The sequence below is a fragment of the Crocuta crocuta genome, unplaced genomic scaffold, assembly GCF_008692635.1.
Source record: "Crocuta crocuta isolate KB4526 unplaced genomic scaffold, BGI_CrCroc_1.0 scaffold90, whole genome shotgun sequence".
Classification (NCBI taxonomy): Eukaryota; Metazoa; Chordata; class Mammalia; order Carnivora; family Hyaenidae; genus Crocuta; species Crocuta crocuta.
In genome coordinates, this window is record NW_027527449.1 from 4,888,525 (window position 1) to 4,907,411 (window position 18,887).

The 18,887-nt window shown below is 46.4% G+C and overlaps 1 protein-coding gene across 6 annotated transcripts in view; it reads right to left on the reverse strand.

Annotated features, from left to right (window-relative positions):
- ACSL1 (acyl-CoA synthetase long chain family member 1) overlaps positions 1-18,887 on the reverse strand; it is a 66,379-nt gene that overhangs the window by 15,789 nt on the left and 31,703 nt on the right. For all 6 annotated transcript variants that reach the window (XR_013334670.1, XR_013334671.1, XM_077762208.1 and 3 more), the window contains exons 3-10: positions 15,616-15,730; positions 11,759-11,823; positions 8,869-8,970; positions 6,366-6,465; positions 5,964-6,142; positions 2,117-2,149; positions 1,892-1,943; positions 1,276-1,349 (exon numbers count right to left, since the gene is read on the reverse strand). Coding sequence is in view for 4 of the 6 variants with exons in the window: in XM_077762208.1 (XP_077618334.1) it covers positions 1,276-1,349; positions 1,892-1,943; positions 2,117-2,149; positions 5,964-6,142; positions 6,366-6,465; positions 8,869-8,970; positions 11,759-11,823; positions 15,616-15,730 (720 nt within the window). In the remaining 2 variants the exon portion in view is untranslated. The remainder of the gene's footprint in view (positions 1-1,275; positions 1,350-1,891; positions 1,944-2,116; positions 2,150-5,963; positions 6,143-6,365; positions 6,466-8,868; positions 8,971-11,758; positions 11,824-15,615; positions 15,731-18,887) is intronic.

The following is an 18,887-nucleotide window of genomic DNA, read 5'->3' on the forward strand; positions in this document are numbered from 1 at the left end:
AAGGGCTTTTAGAAAGATAAGAAGTTTTACAAAGTTGTGAATGCCCCTGAGAGTATAATTAATTTTAAACAAAGTGTGTAATCATTTGCCTCAATAAGCCACGAGCCTGTTTCAAGTTTTATTTGAAGGCTACTTAGGAAATTAAAATTCCACGTGGATGAGGTACTAAACATTGAATTCTGCTTACAAAGTTATATGTTGAAAAAGGTACTGGGGACTAAGGAAGTGTGAGTGTAGGTAAGAGACTGACCTTCTCCAGCCACCAAAGATGCACACTCCCCAAAACCATTAAGCACAGGCTGCTGTCACAAAAATCAGGGCCTACACAACCTTCCCAGAGACCGCAAGAGCAAAGTAAGTGAAATGTGCCAAGGGTATGCGGGAAAGGCATGGTATTGCTCAGTAAGTACTTGTTTTTAAAAGGCAAGTTTGAAATATACCCTTGGTGCTAGGGACTGGATTTGCAGATGGAGCCCTTGGGGAGGTAATTCAGGTTAAGTGAGATTATAAAGGAAGGGGACCCAATAGGGCTGGTGCCCTTGAAAGCAGAGGAAGAAACGCCAGAAACCGGTCTCATTGTCTGTGTGCACAAAGAGGAAAGGCCATGCGGGGACCCCGTGAGGAGGCCAGGCAGAGCCCTCACCAGAAACCCAGTTTGTTGACACCTTGACCATGGACTTCCAGCCTCTAGAACTGTGAGAAAACAAATGTCTGTTGTTTAAGTCACTCAGCCAGTGCTGTTGTGTTATGCCCTGCAGACCCGGACACTTGGAAGGCAAACTTTAAGACAACGGGAAACCAACTGAAGATCAAGGTTTCAATCTTTTTCAAACAATGGAAGTCAGATCAACTGCAATAAATAACAGTAACTCAAAAGCCTTCCACAGTATTTAACATTTCACTGTCCACTTGAAGAAATTATTTTCCCCACATCAGGATGGGAGCACAAGGGAGACATTTTTTCTTGGCCCTTTCCTGGAAACATTTATACAGGGCAGTATCCACATGAAGTTTTACTACAGAAAAGTTGTAATAACTTCTGTCAATTCAGCTTAACGGTCACAAGCAGGAGCTGGAGATGAGGCTTGGAGTGAAAGCTATCCGAGAGAGGGTAATCTGAGACCGTATTAAAGCTCAGACCTCACCTCCATGTCAAACAGCGCTCCAAGCACCGCACGGGCCACTGTGGTGGTGCAACCACAAAACCCTTTCATCACTGAGGCCTAGTGCCAACCACCCAGCACGAAGAAAGATGGCGACATCCCAAAAGCTTACCTCTGTTATCTTCACAAAAGCTGAACAATCACTCATTATATTTTGATGAGTGATCAGGGCTCCTTTGGGGTTGCCTGAGGGACACACATGAGTAGAAACCACATTAAAGAAACACCATCCCCAAATGACAGGAATTAAGGAAGCCCAGAACCCTGTATAACTGGGGCCTCAAATGCTTCTGGTGTTAGGTGCAGCCGTGAAAGCCAACTGCTGGATGACTTTAAATGACATTAAGCCCCTGAACAATGTGCAGTGCTCTACATGAAACCTCTTGTCTTAAACAACCTGTAGTAATACGGTGAGTTTTACAGGGCGTGTGTAGCGGTAAGAGGAGAAAACGTGGGAATTTTATTTCTGGAACTTAAATGTTGGCTTGTCCCAGGAAATGGGTGGATCTACTGTTGCCTTCAATAAATGTCTGAGGAGATACACAAGGCGCTCAGATTCTGAGAATGTCTGACAGGGCGACAAGGGCACTGCACTCGGACCACTTCTGTCTCCTCTGACTTCAGTCCATCTGTAGTTCAACTAAGTCACCTGTCAGTCACCCAAGAAAGGGGGCAGGGAATACACACCTCCAGATACCTCTTAGACACAACCGCATTTCAAAATTTACCTGTAGTTCCACTGGTGAAACAAATCACTGCAAGATCTTCAGGCGCTGGTGGCTAGAGCACATTAAAAATAACGAAACAAACAAACAAACAAACAAACAAAACCAAAGGTGGTATAAGTCAGAACAGAAAAGAAACTATAAGCCATATGCTAATTCCCAAGATTCCCACTAGTCTCAGAGACTAGATATCAGAAGGGCTTAGCAGGGCTGACATTGTGTGCTCACCTTAGGCCTCTGTCTATTGGCTCTTCCCAGGTCCTTAGGAGAAGAGAAAAAGAAATCTTGAAACATTTTCAAAATGTAAAGAATAAGGTAACATCAAGTCACTTCATGTTGACTTTACAGTGGGACTTGCTCAGAGCTGCCTCAAAGACAGTGTCTGTTTCAAATGAAAGAAACTGACAACGTTATTTAACCTAAAGTGACATATTTATGCATCGTTCTAAGCCATTTTCTGGGACACCTGGGTGGCTCAGTCATTTAAGCGCCCGACTTCAGCTCAGGTCATGATCTCACGGTTCATGAGTTTGAGCCCCGTGTCGGGCTCTGTGCTGACAGCTCAGAGCCTGGAGCCTGTTTCAGATTCTGTGTCTCCCTCTCTCTCTGCCCCTCCTCCACTCATGTTCTGTCTGTCTCTCTCAAAAATAAATAAACATTAAAAAATTTTTTTAAAAAGGAGCCATTTTCCAGTTGTCTTCTCTCATATAAAACTGCAGAAATGGTGTTAGGACTGGCCTTTGAAACAGGATTTATTCAAAAGACGGGAATCAAGAGATTTTTACGATGGATTTCTTATCCATATTCCCATACCTTTTATGGTCAGCTCCTCGCCAAAACCAAGCCATAAGCATGACCCACGGACTGCAGGTGCTCTGGGCCTTCCTGAAGCCACAGCACTGACGCGTGCTCGTGCAGCTCTGGACGACCAGCTCACCGGCCTCTCTGCAGGGTCAAATGCTACAGGCTCAAGTAGCTCTACTTCCCACATGGAGTAGATAAAACATGTGGGAACCTCGGATTATAAAACCGTCCTTGACATGGGGCACCCAGGTGGCTCAGCTGGTTGAGCACCTGACTCTTAATTTCGACTCTGGTTACAATCTCACGGTTTGTGGGTTCGAGTCCAGTGTCAGGCTCTGCACGTGCAGAGCCTGCTTGGGATTCTCTCTCTCTCTGCCCCTCCCCACTTCTCTCCTTTTCTTTCTCTCTCGAAATAAACAAACTTAAAAAGATAATAATAACACAGTCCATGAGAGAACACGGAAGAGCACTGTCAGATGGACATGAGAACGGCACGCTCGTTTCTGAGGATGCATCTCCCAGCAGCGGGCTCCCAGTCACCACCAGGGGTTCACTTTCATGTTGTTCAGTTCACTGCATGGAGTTCAGTGGCCACTTCAATTAGCTATTACTTTCTTTAATGAACTGTTTATATTCTTTTCCTATTAAAACGGAACAGCTTGAATGAGCAGATGGAGTGAGCATGCTGGAATAACATGGTAATTCGGTGAGTGTGCTCAGGGCTCAGTAAGCTTCTGCCCAGCATACACTTTTAAAAAATATTTTATTTATTTACTTTGAGAGAGAGAAAGAGAGATAGCACACAAACAGGGGAGGGGCAGAGAGGGAGGGAGAGAGAGGGAGAATCTAAGGCAGGTTCCACACTGTCAGGGAAGAGCCCAGTGGAGGGCTCGAGCCCATGACCTGTGAGATCATGACCTGAGCTGAAATCAAGAGCCAGATGCCTAACTGACTGAGCCATCCAGGTGCCCCCAAACCATTTTTAATCTTAGTTACATTTTAAATTTTATGTTTAATAAACTGCTGATTAAAAACAGGAACAATGACGTCCAAACAGAATACATCCAGGAGCTAAAACAATGATAATTCCTTTTTTTTAAAAAGTAATCTTTATCAGACCCAAATCTCCACTCATCTGTTCAACATTCTTACATAACTTCTTGAGATCTCTAATTCTTTAAAAACTGATATTAAGCACAACAAAGCCATAGTTACATGCAATTTGGCTTTTAATTTATCGGGAATGCACATGATTAAAATTAGTGCCTTCTATGCCAGGAAAGTTCACAGCCTCAAACCTGTATAATGATACCATGTAGAAAAGAGTACAGCAACCATAAAAATAAACAAATTGCCATCTTCAGGCTCCAAATGCCAAAACAAAACAAAACAAAACAAAACAAAACAAAAAACCTTGCCTGGAAGAAAGCCTGAATTCTAGTTAATGAATAGCAGAGTGAAGTATTTGAGGACAATAAAATCTCCAACTTAATGAAAATGCATTAAAAAAAGACAATGAATGAATAGAAGAACAGAGTGATACGTGAATATATGATAGAGCAAATATATTAAAACATTAGCTGCAGATGTTTGGTCGGTATACGTCAGTCTACTATACAATTCTTGGTACTTTGCACTGTTCTTATTTGCATGTTTGAAAATTTTCATAATAAAATATCCCCAAAAAGCAAAAACTCCAAATACCAATATTTCTCTTTTTGATCCTATTAAAATATATATCAATATAAACTTGATCATATGATCAACCATAAGGCCAATGTTAAATTCCCTTCTTAAAAATTACTTAATCTTTTGCTTACAAAATTTTAAAAACCAAGTATGAATCATATGACACAGGGAAGTGTAAAACAATGTATTTTACAAATAAAGCCTTTAATATTACCTTTACGTTGCAATCTTCACTTACCTAAATTTTTTAATCTTAAAATTATTTCATCATAGAAAAATAAAAAAATACCAAAAAATTCCTGTGGGTGTGTGCTTGTGTGTGTGCATGTTTGTGTGGTGGGTTAGGGAAAAGAAGGAAAGATGGAGGAAAAGGGTTACATTATTGTGAATGGTGATCATAAGTGAAGGTGATCATAAGTGAAATTAACAAATGCACAGAAATGCTAGGTAAAAAGCTAGTTAAAAACACCCATTCTTATGGACTCAGCATCTATGCTACTGTGCATGTCTCTGTATACATGTGAGCCAGAAGTCTCTGTTAGAACAAATTAATTTCTCTATGGCTGCTAAGTTCCTCTGGAAAGGTATTATACAGATTCTTGTTTATAGCCTCCAATTCCTTGTAGAAGGAGAACTGTAAGTAAAATTTGAAACCCTATTTATAACAGTTCCAGGAAAATATTTATAACATTTTCAGAAGAACGGCATATTCCTGTGATGTGTACCTGACAAGATCCTCCTCTAACCAGCTTCTCTGGATTAAACTCTAATCCAACTGGGAGAATCAGCTTTTTACATGATGTGATGTCAAACAACCAATTTCAATATGGGTCGCATCCATTTTCCTAGAATGGTTACCTTTAAAGTTTTAACTAAGGTGAGTCACAAGAAATTTAATATAAAAATAAACCAAATCAAACATCTATGCTGGAAATCCACCAGGATGCTACAAAAGCAATTTGGGAATAAGAATAATGAGGCAGATTTCTATAGCTGGCTCTGTTTTAGAAGCAAATCATTAAGGAAATGGCATTAAAGCCTAAAAAGAATATAAAAACTTAAATCTCCATCTGAATCAGAAATTCACATTTCTGGGGCACTTGGGTGGCTCAGTCGGTTACTCATCCCACTCCGGCTAAGGTCATGATCTCGCAGTTTGTGAGATCAAGCCCCACACTGAGCTCACTGCTGTCAGCACAGAGCTCAGTTTGAATCCTCTGTCCTTCTCTCTCTGCCCCTCCTCCCCAGGTACTCTCTCTCAAAAATAAATAAACATTAAGGGAAAAAAAAGAAATTCACGTTTCTACCATTTACTGGTATGGCTGGTCAGTGCTCTAGAATAAATGTGTGAGCACTGCAACTTGTTTTATGAGAGTGCTTTTTATAAGATGTGATGGATTCACACTCGGGCGTGCATGTAGAATCCTTCTTTCCGGTAATGAGGAAGGAATTTCCACCCTATGTCTTTTATGGGTTGTGGAGATGCCGACCACAGCTAGGATGGTGTGACTGCACTGGACACCACACGTGAGTCAAACTGGCCTCCGGGACGCCTGCCAGAGAAGTGGGTAGGATAACTTACCTCCATCGCCTTCATACTGGTGATTTCCACGCCGCACCTTTTGCCTCGTTCCAACAGATCGATGCCATAGGAGTCCATGATGACTATGGTTTTAAGGCCTGGTGTTAACTTATTTTCTACACCTTCTAATAGTACGTTAGCCTTATCTGGCTTGTCCACAAAAACTAGCGAGAGTTCAGCTGGGAACGAAGAGATACAATGAAGAATGAGCTCTGAGATATTAAAAAGCTTGACTGTACAATATCTGACACCAGACTATTTTAAGGACTTACAGTCTTTGAATAGGAAGACAGATGTACATTTAAACATAAAATCCCTATCAAATCAAATACAGTCAAATGTAAAGCCACCAAATCTAACTGATAACTAGGTCAGGGCCCAACCTGGAGACCGCAGACATACCTTTGTTGATTATGTAGGTGATTGCTTCGGCTCCGAGTGTATCATAGAGGGGGACGGTCACCATCGAGTAAGCAAAGCATCCCTGTTCAATGATCACCCACTAAATGAACAGTAAAGGTCAGAGAGAGAAAACGAGAGGTCATTCCGGAACCACTCCAAGCAGAACACTCTACAAAGACTCAAAGTGGAAACAATGGATGTGGCAAAATTAACATTTATGTGTCTACTCCTGTGTGCCAGGCACCGTGGTTGGATTCGTGATGGGAACAAAAACACTGCCCCCTTCTTAGAAGGACAGTGCAATATGCCGGAAGAATCGAGGCAAAGATGCGAGAAGATAATTAACCCTACGAGCCAGTGGAGGGCTCAGGCACGAGGGAGTTGGGGGTGGCCCACGTCTGCGGGGCACATGACTGAGTCCGCCCTTTGCAAGGGCAGCACGGTTTGGACACATGGAGAAAACGGCACGGAGACTCCAGTGCGGGGGCTGCGCGATGGAAAGCAGGGGGAGGGCAGTGAGCCCTCGGGCTGTCCGAGCAGGCAGGGTTAGAGGCGGCCTGCAGCAGGCCTGCGCCTGTGCAGCGGCCTGGCTCCGCCCCCAGGTAACGCGTGGCCACCGAGGGCTTCTCGGCGACAGAGGCCCTGGGGTCTGAGAAGATCAACCTGGCCTCCGTGTGCAGTAAGACCTGGGAACTGGGGAAGGAGGGACACACCTAATGCCTAACGGGAGAAACGTTCTGGCAAAATCTCCCCAGAACAGTGACTGCTCTCCTCGCCTCTAACTCATCAGCCATGTGGCAACTAATCTGCCTGCGAGGCAAACAAGGCAAGACCAGCCTGTCACTGACAGTCCTTGGCGGCGTCTCGTTTCCAGCTGCAGTTCTCGAATCTGCAGCACCTGACACGCGGCCACGGCGCAGATCAAGGCACAGCCGCCGTGGACAGGCAGCACGCCCCCCTTGTGGTCACTGGGCCCAGGGCAGCTGTCTTCCTTTTTCTTTCCTGGCACCAGTTTCAAACTAGCAACAGGGAGGGCAGGCCCAAGCCCCTCAGCAGGGCCCACGTGGGACACGCGGCCCTGTCTTCCCTGTTCCTCAAGCTCTACCAGAGTAAAATCCCTCAATCTCCCACACAGACATGCTGCTTCATGCAAACCTGTGGTTGCTCCTGACCCTCTCTTGGCTTCCCCACTCTCATATCCTTCACGACTCTACTGGGAGGCCACCTCCAGGAAGTCCTCCTTGACTGAGCTCCCATAACCCTTTTCCCTGTGTCTGTGCTTACCAGGCTACAGAAAAAGCATCACCTGGGGCGCCTGGGTGGCTCAGTCGGTTAAGCGTCCGACTTTGGCTCAGGTCATNAAAAAAGAAAGAGCATCACCTTATGGGCTGGTCTTCCCTCACGTGGTACCTTACGAGAAGGATCCAAATCACTGTTGTGCTTTGGTGCCTTGTGGTGCCTGGCACATAGTAGGTGCTCCATAAACATTTATTAAACTAACTGATAAATATAGGAAGGAGCTTATCCTATGAAGTAAGGAGTACGTGTCCTAGTCACAGATTCAGTGAAAAATTTCACTAACGCCAAAATCTGGGATGTCTTCACTTGAATGGATTTCACTTAAAATGAAAGAAACTAAGTTCCATGAGCCTAGTCATAGTCTGGCTGTGGAAAATGCTGTTTACCCCTTACCAGTACATAAAACTCTAGGAAACCAGCCTAATTTATACAATGGTCAGTAGCACAGTGACTGGGCCAACATGTCTTTTAGACACAAGAACCAATTCAATTTCTTCGAGCCTGGTGCTTGAATTTTTCCAAGCCAAGTTATGCCACCGATCTATTTACTAACGCTGTAATATGTGTGTTATATATATATAATACGCATTTATATAATATATATGCAACAATTCCAAAAGAGCTTCTCTTTCAAACTGACCTGAATGCAAGGGTTTACAGAATCACCACGCACAGGCTTTGACAACAGCCACACAGGCTGCGTGTCCACACTGAGGCTGACTCACGGTGAGGCGTTTTCCCCACTGCCTATGGTATTTTAAACTTTATAACCCGCTCAGAGGGAAAGCTCCTACTTTTCAGAAAGCAAAGAGGGGAGTCCGCTACTGACAAAAATGTATCCAAGTTTCTCTAGAATTTATTGATGCTCTTTTTCTAATCACAGAGGTAAGCCTTAAGGTAAGAGGAGTCTTTGTTAGTTATTTGTTCTAGTAACATCTTGGTTAGTTTTTGTTTGGGACCTGGTTAAAAAAAAACAAAAAGCAATAATCATACATGGATATATATTTTTTTTCCACCGAAAGGCCAAGGAGTCCCCGGCTTGGGTTTTTACATGTGTAACTTTCTAAGGAGTAACAGACACATATTCTCAGTAGACATCAGAGCACAAAATCGGGTCCCAAGCAAAGGTCTGTATGAACTCCAGTTGGCTCTTACAGGTGCGAACTCTCAAAACCACATACATTTGGTGTCTAACAGTCAATACCTCAGGTCTGTTCTGAGAAAAGATGCCAATGTACTGATCTGGCGCGGTCTTGAAGCCCTTCTGGATCAGCGCTGAGCCCATGCACTCTGACTTGTCCTCAACCTGAAACAGGGAGGGACATCATCAGGAACCATGTCAGACTCAACCCAGGGAACAAGGCTCAGTGGAGTGTCGGCCGGCCGGGTCTACTACCTCGGGCAGCAAGCGCGCCGCACGGGGAAGGAGGGCAGGAGCGAATGGGGCTCCCTTAGCCCTACATTTGTGTAACACACGAGGCTGACTTCACCGGATCTCACTATTAGGGGCAGTGGTCACAGGGCTCCTTCTGCAAAGCCGGGGAATTGATTCCAACGCTGCAGGTCAGAGGTCACGGGATACCTGGGCTTCTTACACACATTTCTATTTCATACTTTAGTTTCATAGAATAATAAAAGTAATACAAGGATGTAGAATAATAAAAATAACTTGCATTTATAAAGAGCAGCAAAGCAGCCCAAACTTGTCATTTGCTATAAATACAGAAATAGCAAGTTTGGGGGCCACCTGCAGAAAACTTGTAACAATTTTAAGTAAAGTAAATAATAAATATTATTATTTATTATAAAATATTATTATTTATTATTTATATTATAAAAATAGATAGTCTCATAATAATTAGGTAGGATTATAAGCCTGCCCACATCCTCTCCCCATTCCTACCCCAAATTAACTACTAAGACATTTTTTTCATCTTAAAATTTGGCATTCTTTTCTATTTTTAAAAAATGTTTATTTATTTATTTTGAGAGACAGAGAGACAGAGCTTGAGTGGGGGAGGAGCAGAGAGAGGGAGACACAGAATCTGAAGCAGGCTCCAGGCTCCGAGCTGTTAGCACAGAGCCTGATGCGGGGCTCGAACCCACGAACCGTGAGATCATGACCTGAGCCGAAGTCGGACGCTTACCTGACTGAGCCACCCAGGCGCCCCTGGAATTGTTTTCTTTATTCTCAGTTGCTGAGCTCCCGAGAGCACTGTGAATCCCCACCCATGCCCATAGGGAATAAAGCCACAGCCGTGCCTGCCCAGAACCCGTTTGCCCTGGCACACAGTGCCACCTCGCTCTGCCTATGGGAATGAGAGCTGCCAGGTGAGGAGATAGCAAGAACGACATGAATATGCTTATTGTTTCCATCTTCAGATCCCAGCCTGTTTCACAACCTCTGCGTGCACGTACGGGATGGGAACCCGTGAAATGCTGTGGTTTGCAGAGCTTCCTACGCTCACGTGCGTGCATTTATATCTCCAGAAAGAGGCTCCATACCTTCCCTCAGAAAACCTCACGGGGTTCCCAGCCCCGCAAAGGACAGAGCCACTAAGCTAGCGAAAAGTGTACAAATCCAAAGTTGGCTTCTGTTTTATCTCGTTTTATATCTTCACTGGCCTCTGGCTGAAAGGTAGAACACGCAGATGAACACCTCCAGGAACTGCAGTGATTTTCAGTCTGCCTCGAGAAGTCCAATCTGCAACGGATGTGTCTTACGCCTTCCAGCCAGCCTCTAGCAGAGTTAATCCACACCGCACCTGTGCGTTCCGGGAGGCCTGAACACCACCACACAACGTTACGTGTCCAACACACACGCACAACTGTTTCTACACCCCTTGTGAAAATAAGGGACCTTGGCAGCATTTTATTTGGGCTCTGGAAAGGCAAAACAAAAGCGGTGAAATCCCTCTGGTCCCCTGGGCCACACATCTCATCCCTCCTTCCACAAGAACTAGGTCCACCAAGCTGTTCTGCCTCTTGGCTCGCTGTCAAGAGATACCCAAGCCAAGCCTTCCGCATCTCACTGCCCTTCAGATGAGGGAAGGGAAGACAAGGTGGTGTGCGGCTCAGTCTAGGGAGGGCCGGCGAGCGCTATTCCCGAGCCGGCTTTGTGGCTCCTCGTGACAACCCCCGTCACATACGCACTCCAGAGCACACCTGCCAAACGTGGAAGGAGGAAGTTCACTTGGCTTCGTGAACGCCACAGGATGGCCTGCCCCTACAGCAGGGAGCCGCTTCCTGGACAGCTGTGCTGGAAACAAAAGGCAGCAGAAACTGACGAGCGGCTCCCGTGCGTCTGGGGGTCCTGCCTCCCGGGGTGAAGCGGGGCCATCGAGATGTCTTGCGAACATGATCAAAATAAGAAGCAGCGTCTTCCTGCTCTGCTCCCTCCTGGCCAGCGGAAACTACTGAAGCAGCTATAGCTGCGGGTCAGCAGGACTGCAGAGGGACAGGAATAAACAGAAATACGCCCAATCCCAGCCTCCTCTGTGTCCATACAGTACACAGGTATCACCTCCGAACATGCTTGCATGGGCTGCCCCGGGGCTCAGTGCCACAGCAGCCCCAAGTTGGTCAGGTTTATACGATGCACCAAAGAGCCCTGTACCAGAAGGCGTGGGCCTCACTTCTGGTCCTCTTTCTGTCCCTAACCAGCTTGTGACGTTAGGCGAGGCCCATCCTTTCCTGGCGTACATCTTCCTCATCTATAACAGGAGAGGGTTACTCTCTACTGGGGCTTCTAAATATCTCTAGCACCCCTCAAGGCAGAGGAGAAATTCTATTCCCCCATGGACTCAGAGCACACTTCTAGCACGTTATCTTAAAATTAAGTTCAACTCCACAACGCATCCATTGTAAGTTCAACAATCAAGTGCTTATGAACCACCAATGAAGTTCCTTAACCAGTTTTTTCCCAAATGGCTGTGGAAGACTTCTCCCTTTGCACACTGTGCGCTGACCCCAAGGCTTTGGGCTAGCGCAGCACCGGGACTCGGTAGCGACCCTCCAGCCCTCACAGCGGCTCTGAGCGCTGACGTATTTCAGTGGCACCCTTGCACAAGGACCCACAGAGCCAGAAAACTCACCTCTTTGTAGGAAAGCCATTCATAGGGCTGGTCTGGCTTCCGAGAGCCTAAACAAGGGCCATTATCTGAAAAAAGAAAAAAGAAAAAATGGGCTTGACATGCATCAACATTCTAATTTATGCTCCATCCTACAAAGGATCAGGTAGATAGATTTTTGTCCCTAGATTAGAAATAATGAGTTCAGGTCGGAAATGTGTTCTCCCTGGGTTCTGGTCTGATTTTTTGTTTGTTTCTATTTTGTTTCTTAAATGGGGTGGGAGAAGAGGAAAAAATGAGAGGATATAAGGCAAATACAATTTTTAAGGACACCCAGTTTGTGAATTCTTCTTCAGTACCTTGTTGGTTTAGAAAGGAGTCAGTAGCTGAATGGTAAAGAAATTCTGGTGTAGGTTTTCAAAAGAATCTCTCAAAATTTCTAAATTTAAAGCATTCTAACTCAGAATGTAAAAAGGAAAATATGATTCTTAAATGCCCAAATTCCGATGACCTGGACTTTATTTACACGGGTGAAGTCCTAATTGCAAAGCAACAAAAATGAAGAAAAGATGCAAAATGAGAGAAAATAAGGGAGTATTTATAAAAGCGAAAGTTAAGAAAATCAGGATGGATGCACTTGGGTGGCTCTGCTGGTTAAGTATCTGACTCTTGATTTTGGCTCAGGTCACCATCTCTGTTTGTGGGACTGAGCCCTACGTGGGGCTCTGCACTGACAGCGCAGAGCCTGTTCAGGATTCTCTCTCCCTATCTCTCTGCCCTTCCCCCTACTCATGCACACTCTCTCTCTCAAAAATAAAATGAATGTTTAAAAAAAAAAAAAAAAAGAAAGAAAGAGATATCAGGATGTGTCCTGATTCTAACCCAGGTACTGAATAAACAGGAAGAAAGAAAACCCGGTATTAATTATTCCCGCTAAGGGCTAGCACAGTAATAAATATCATTCAAGTGATTTATATTTGGAATTGTGCAAGTTTCTTTCTACAGATTAACCCCTAGCTAACTCTACGCTCAGTTTGTGGTTGTGGAAGGAAAACCATGTCCACTCCACCCCCTCCCCCCAGCAAAAAGCTGCCATGTTCAGATGATCAGAGTTGACCATGTACCAGAATGTTCCTTAACTAGAAACACGGGTTCTACCACCATCTGTGTGCCTGCACGGCTTCTTCTACAGACTGTTTTGTCACCTCCCCTCTGAATGGGGTGCTTGCATTTCTGCCTGGTGACTATAACCTATCTGGCTTCCCCATTCCAGGCTTGAGTGGCAGTTCAGGTGTTCCGATTTGGCCTGGGGGCCTGGAGGAAGAGGGAGGGACAGCGGAGCACGGCCCCAGGGACAGCCCCGATACGCTGTACCTATCACACAGAGTCCCCCCACTAGCGAAGAAAAGGGTGCTGCGCATACGGGTCAGTCGTGAGCATGGGGAGACAAGTTCTCTGCTCCACCCTGGCTTCCTGACTCTCTCTACAGCAGCCCTGATGCAAACAGAAAGCGCATAGAGGGCCTTATTCTCAGACGCGCTTCAGTTCACAGGGACTGTAATAAAGACCTCGCTGGACAGCACAAGGTCCATCAGAAGTTGTTTGCAGACATTTGCCATGTGAAATAATGTTATTTTATTCTTTGGGAACAGGCACTGGCCATCTGTAGGCAGGAGCTCAATCAAGCCTGCCACCTGTTATTGTAAATAACAGTTTTATTGGAGCCCAGCCTTGCTCGTTCACTTCCGTACTACGTAAGACTGCAGCTGAGCCGTCCTAACGGAGACTGTATGGCCCTAAAAGCCGACCAGATTTACCGTCTGGCCCTTTACAGAAAAAACAGGACCCCAGCACCAGGACATGGAACTTAAAAAAAGATATTATACCCAGGCCCTACTAACAAAATTTTTGATGTAACTGGACAGGGATGGGGCCTGGGCCTTAGTGGTTTTTAAAAGTCCCCCAGGTGCTGCTGCAGCGCGGCTGGGGACGAGAATCCGCTGGTTCACAGGCAGAGGGCCCCTGGGAAGCGGCTCCCTGCGTGCGGCCCGCAAAGACGAGGCTTAAAGTCTCCAGGCCGGCTCGCTCCTCCCGTCATTCAACAGACTCCTAAGTTCCTTACCTAGAGGCTCGCTTTTGCTCTCCTATCAAGGCTTAATCTTAGGGTAGTCGAGAAAATTAAAGCTTCTAGAATAAAAAGCTCCTCTAGAAAAAAATAAAAAGGCAAAAGTAACCCGCAGTTTACTTTCCTTCTTCGGTAGCGGTGAAGAAGACTGAACTTAGTTTTCTTCAACTTCTCTGAAACATTCATGTAAGACCTTCATTTTCCAAGTAGAGGAAGGTAAGAAAAAAAATTAAAAGTTACCGTCTTGAGAGGAGAGGAGAGTCAGAGTGGAATGTAAGTCATCACATTGCCTAGAGGAAGTCATTCTCTGCTAACAGTGGGAAAACCGTAGAAACCTTTACACAGATGCCTTTGTGGTAGTGGTAAAGGTTGCTCACACTATGTACCTGCACATACATACACACACATATAAATATTTTGATGTGGCCTTATGTTAGGCTGCTGTCCCTTACGGATATGTACTATCACGGACAAACCCTGCCCCTGCCCCTAACTTTGAAGAAGTTCATAAATTACTTGCTGTCCCTTTATCGTGGGGCCTAATGAATCTGCCACAGGAACAGCGGGGCGAAAGCACATCAGCGCAATCAGTTTCACGAGTATCGGGTGAAAACCATGGCCCCTCCTGAGCACATACCACACGCAACACGTTGTGGGGACAGAGACAGCAATAGCACGCAGCCCCGGACCGGCAGGAGGCGACAGTCTAGTGAGCAGTAGAAAAATAAAAGCTAACCACCAAACGATTTAAACAACAAACGTGTGGATCCCAAAGGCCATTTCTGGAGAGTAACCTGGGACGAGCCGAAACGAAGAGGCTGAAACAAAAAGCGGGGAGGGGGAAGCAGGGAGTCCCGTCTCCATCGCTGAGGACGCGTTCACGGAGCACCTACTGTGTGCCGGTGCCGAGAGAGGAGACAGCTGCCCTGTTCAAGGAGCACTGGCTAGTGGGACAGATGGGCAGGTAAATGCCTGTTACAGAAATAGGCACAAGTTGCTGGGGAAAGCAGGCATCTCCAGCTGGAGGCAGGAGGTGAAAACAAGGCAACAGGAAGGTTTTACAGAAAAGGTGAAAGAAAGCAATACGAGCTTTACAGGCTTAGTCAGCATACAGCAAGCGCCAGGGGCTGGAGGCAGGAACGAAGCGGCTTTCCGGTCAGGGTAAAAACAAATGCGCAAAGGTGTGGGGTGAGGAGAAGGAAGGGGTCCTGGTTTGGCAAGGAGTTCAGGGTGACGTGAGGCAAGTGCACACGGAGCCTGGAAGGGAGAGAGGCTGGAAGGGCACGCAGGTGCCACACAGCACACGGTCCCCTGGGCCACCGCTACTAACGGGGCGTAGGCCCGCGAGCCAGCACTTGCGACGCGTCTCAGGGAACGCTGCCTCCCTGGGATGTCTGCTTATTTCCGAAACTATGGGTCTCACGCTCAAGTGAGCTTGAAAATGTTGGACTGGGCCCAATTAAACAGGTCTCTGTACCTCAGGATACGTCAGAGCCCACGACGAGCTAACACAAGTGTGACAGCATACGGGACATGCGGAAAACATACGCGACCACGGGCCCCGCTCTGCCAGGGGATCAGCTAGAGGGGCTGGCGCGCTTCGGAGCTCGCTCTGGGGACGTTACGGGAGGAGACAGGGACACCCGAACAGGTGGAAACAGGTGTTAGACGGAGCAAAGACGCCTTTCTCCAGAAAGACCACTGTTCTGAATGGGAGCCGTTGAGCACGCGTCACACAAATCCAGCAAATGCTTACTTGACACCTGGATGCCCCTCTGGAAACCCTCGTACATGGTTCTGACATCTTCGTAGAAATACACCAAGGGTTCATCGGTCTCCAGGAGCGCGGATTTCCGGGCACCATCACTACCCTGTGAGAAGACACAGACACGTGAGCCGTCAGAAGACAGTGTTGAAAAGAAAAGGCCTCGCACGCACACCCGCGCCGCCCTGCGGGGGCCCCTGTGGAGGAGCTGCTCCGTGGGCGCTGAAAGAACGGAAGGGCGGGACTTGCCAACCTAAAGCATTCAGCTGGGGCCAACTGCTGGCTTCAGGGAAGCAAGGCTAAGACCAGATGGCTGTCCGAGGGGCCCTGGGAAAAGGGAGCAGCCGAGCAGACATCTGAGCAGGGGTCTGGCAGGAGGACCGGAGGCCTGTCACCACCACACACGGTGACCAGTCTCAGACCTCTGCCATCGATGGCACAGGAGGCTGCGTTTGGGTCAGCTCTCGTGGAAATGACACACCTTTCCGTTTTACTTCCATAATGCCATGCAGGTTCCTTCTGAGATTATTTCCACTGTTTTATCTCTGTGTCGACAGCAGTATATCCTGGTAGAAACCTTAGATTCTCATAGAGCATCTAACAGGTAATAATCACCAGCTAGAAAACGTACGGAGGGAGGTGCAGGGACACGTTTTTACTGCTTTGATTTGCTGCATTTGTAGGGATGCAGATCTGGTATCTCCGTGCACCCTCATGTATGTGGTCTTTCCTGGGTGGTGCAGAAAGTATACCTCCTCTCTGCAATAACTCCTAACTAGTTGCAGAAGTTATCATAAGAGGAAGTAACTCTCTAGGGGCGCCTGGGTGGCTCAGTCAGTTGAGCATCTGACTCTCGATTTTGGCCCAGGTCATGGTCTCATGGTTTGTAAGTCCGAGCCCCATGTCGGGAGCCAGCTTGGGGTTTTCTCTCTCCCTTTCACTGCCCCTCGCCCTCCCCCTCTCTCCTCTAAGGGGGTGGGGCGAAGAGGTAATAGCTCCCAACCTCTGAGCTGTGCAGCCCTCCAGGGCCACAGAGATACTGTGGGTCCAGATAGCCACAGAAACACCAAGCATTCCTTAGGAACTGACAAATCAAAGCTCAACTACTATGATGTCAGAGTCTATGCTTTTTTTAATTTCAGAGGGGGGGCGGTCTTCACATGCACAACGGTCAGGAAACACTCTCTTGGGGAAACCGCACAATGATGTAAGAACTTCTTAGTACTATAAGAAACGACCGTTCATAGTGAGAGAGATAATTTCTAGCATGCGATTTGAAGAAAGTGGATAGGAAAGCCTTCATGAAGAAGGGGGCAAAAGACTAGGTCTCAGAGACTAGAGTGTGAGCAGGCAGAGATGATGGAAAAACGGACACATTCCAGGGGCAGCACCAACACGGAGACCTTTATAGGTAATGACTGCCAGAGAGATTTTGATGGATTTTTTTTTCTTCTTCTTCTATTTTTTGTTTGTTTGTTTTCAGGATTTAGTTAGTAGCCTTCATACTCCTCCAACAAGCTCTCCTCCCAACCAATTTATCACGTATGTACTTCAAAAAAAAGGTAACAGTACATAAGTATATTATGGAAAAAAGAGACTCGTCCCTATTACCAGTTTGATGAGTTCCTTCCGGACTTTTTTCTATGGTCTACATTTATATAAATTCTTTCATTATCTATTACGTATTAAATATGTGTTTGACACTTGCTCTAAACCTACAAATAGTTTTCTGGAGTAAATATCACCCCATGGTGTATTCTACAATCATCACACAGTCTTCTTTCTGTATCTTGGCAGAAACTTTCTAACACCTGCAGCCATGATTCCAAACATAATTATTAATTATAACATGCTACTTTATAAAGCAGTTATTCTTTGCATGTATAATGGTGGGGGAATCCCTGTGCTGTAGGATCATGATTATTACTTAACCTCAGTCTGTTTGCTTTTCTGCAAAATGGGGATACCATGTGTCCACATCCAGGGTTATTTTTAGGTAAACAAAATTGGCCTTAGAAAATATGAATATGTAGAATACTACACAGACACCCTACAATATCCCCAAAATAGCAGTCCTTCTTAGCCTGTATCTTTTCTCCAACAAATACTCAGATTAAAATTCAGAAGCAATTTTGTCACTTTATATTAAGTACGTTTCCACCCAGGAAGCCACCAAAGAGAGCCAGGGCATCACGGCTAAGGTAGGAAAGAAAGGGGCGAGGGACTGAGGGGCAGAAAGCTAAGAAAAGAGGTGTGTCCAGTGAAGAGGAGAGCACTGCCACGAATAGCTGCCCCCTGGCCCCTGGCCCAGCCCACTCTGCCTATCAACTCATGGCCGGGACAGACGGGCAGCCAGGTAGCCCGCAGGGAGGTCCTCATGACCTCAGCCTGGGACGGGGCCTCCTACCCCTCTTATCATGACTCTCATTCATTCGTGGTGTCCCTCAGTGGTTTCTCTGCTAAAGCAACACTGCCCTCCCCCAGGGGTTCCGCTGAGAACCCCTAAAGCTGTCAATGGGCCAGATGCTAATCAGGTGAATAAGACACAGAGCTTTTGCTGAAGGAGCCCAAGTCTTATCCTTACGTCACCAGAGATGCTTCAAAGAGCACCAGCTGAGCAAAGAGTGCAGAGGAAGTTAGAATGAACAGACAGGAGTAGCCTGCAATCTTCTGAGCAGAGACTCACCCTCAAGCTGAGGTCCTCAAACGATGGTCTGGGGAACACCAGGCCCTCGTAAGGAAAGCGAATTAGCTAGTCCTGCGCCCGATCTACTGAATCAGAAACTCTGGGAGTGTGGTCCAGCAGTCTGTGTTGCAGCAAGGTCTCCAGGGGATTCTGGTGCAGGATATAGTGACAGCCACCAGCCTGGAGGCATTCGGGTCCCAGCAGGGATGCGGTGAAGATCCGGACAAATGCTTCAGAAAAAAATCTACAAGAAACATGACCAGCCTGAAGAATGGGAGGGAAGGACATCTACTCACATGGGCCCGGGTGAAGGCAGTGGCAAGTGGGTGTGGGGAGAAGGGTGACCCCAGAAGCAGTACTGGCTAACGAATGGGATTTGGCAAGTACCTTGGTGTAGGAGCAAAGAAGGAGGTCTAAAAATAGCAGTTCCATTTTTATCAGAACTAGAAGACGGGCCATGGGGGCCAAGTTTGCGAAGAGAGCCAGTTAAGCTTTGGCTATATATATATGGAGACAATATCCCTCTCAAGGCAGGTCAACTTCTCAATTTCTGTTTTGAGAATCCACTGCTCTAGAG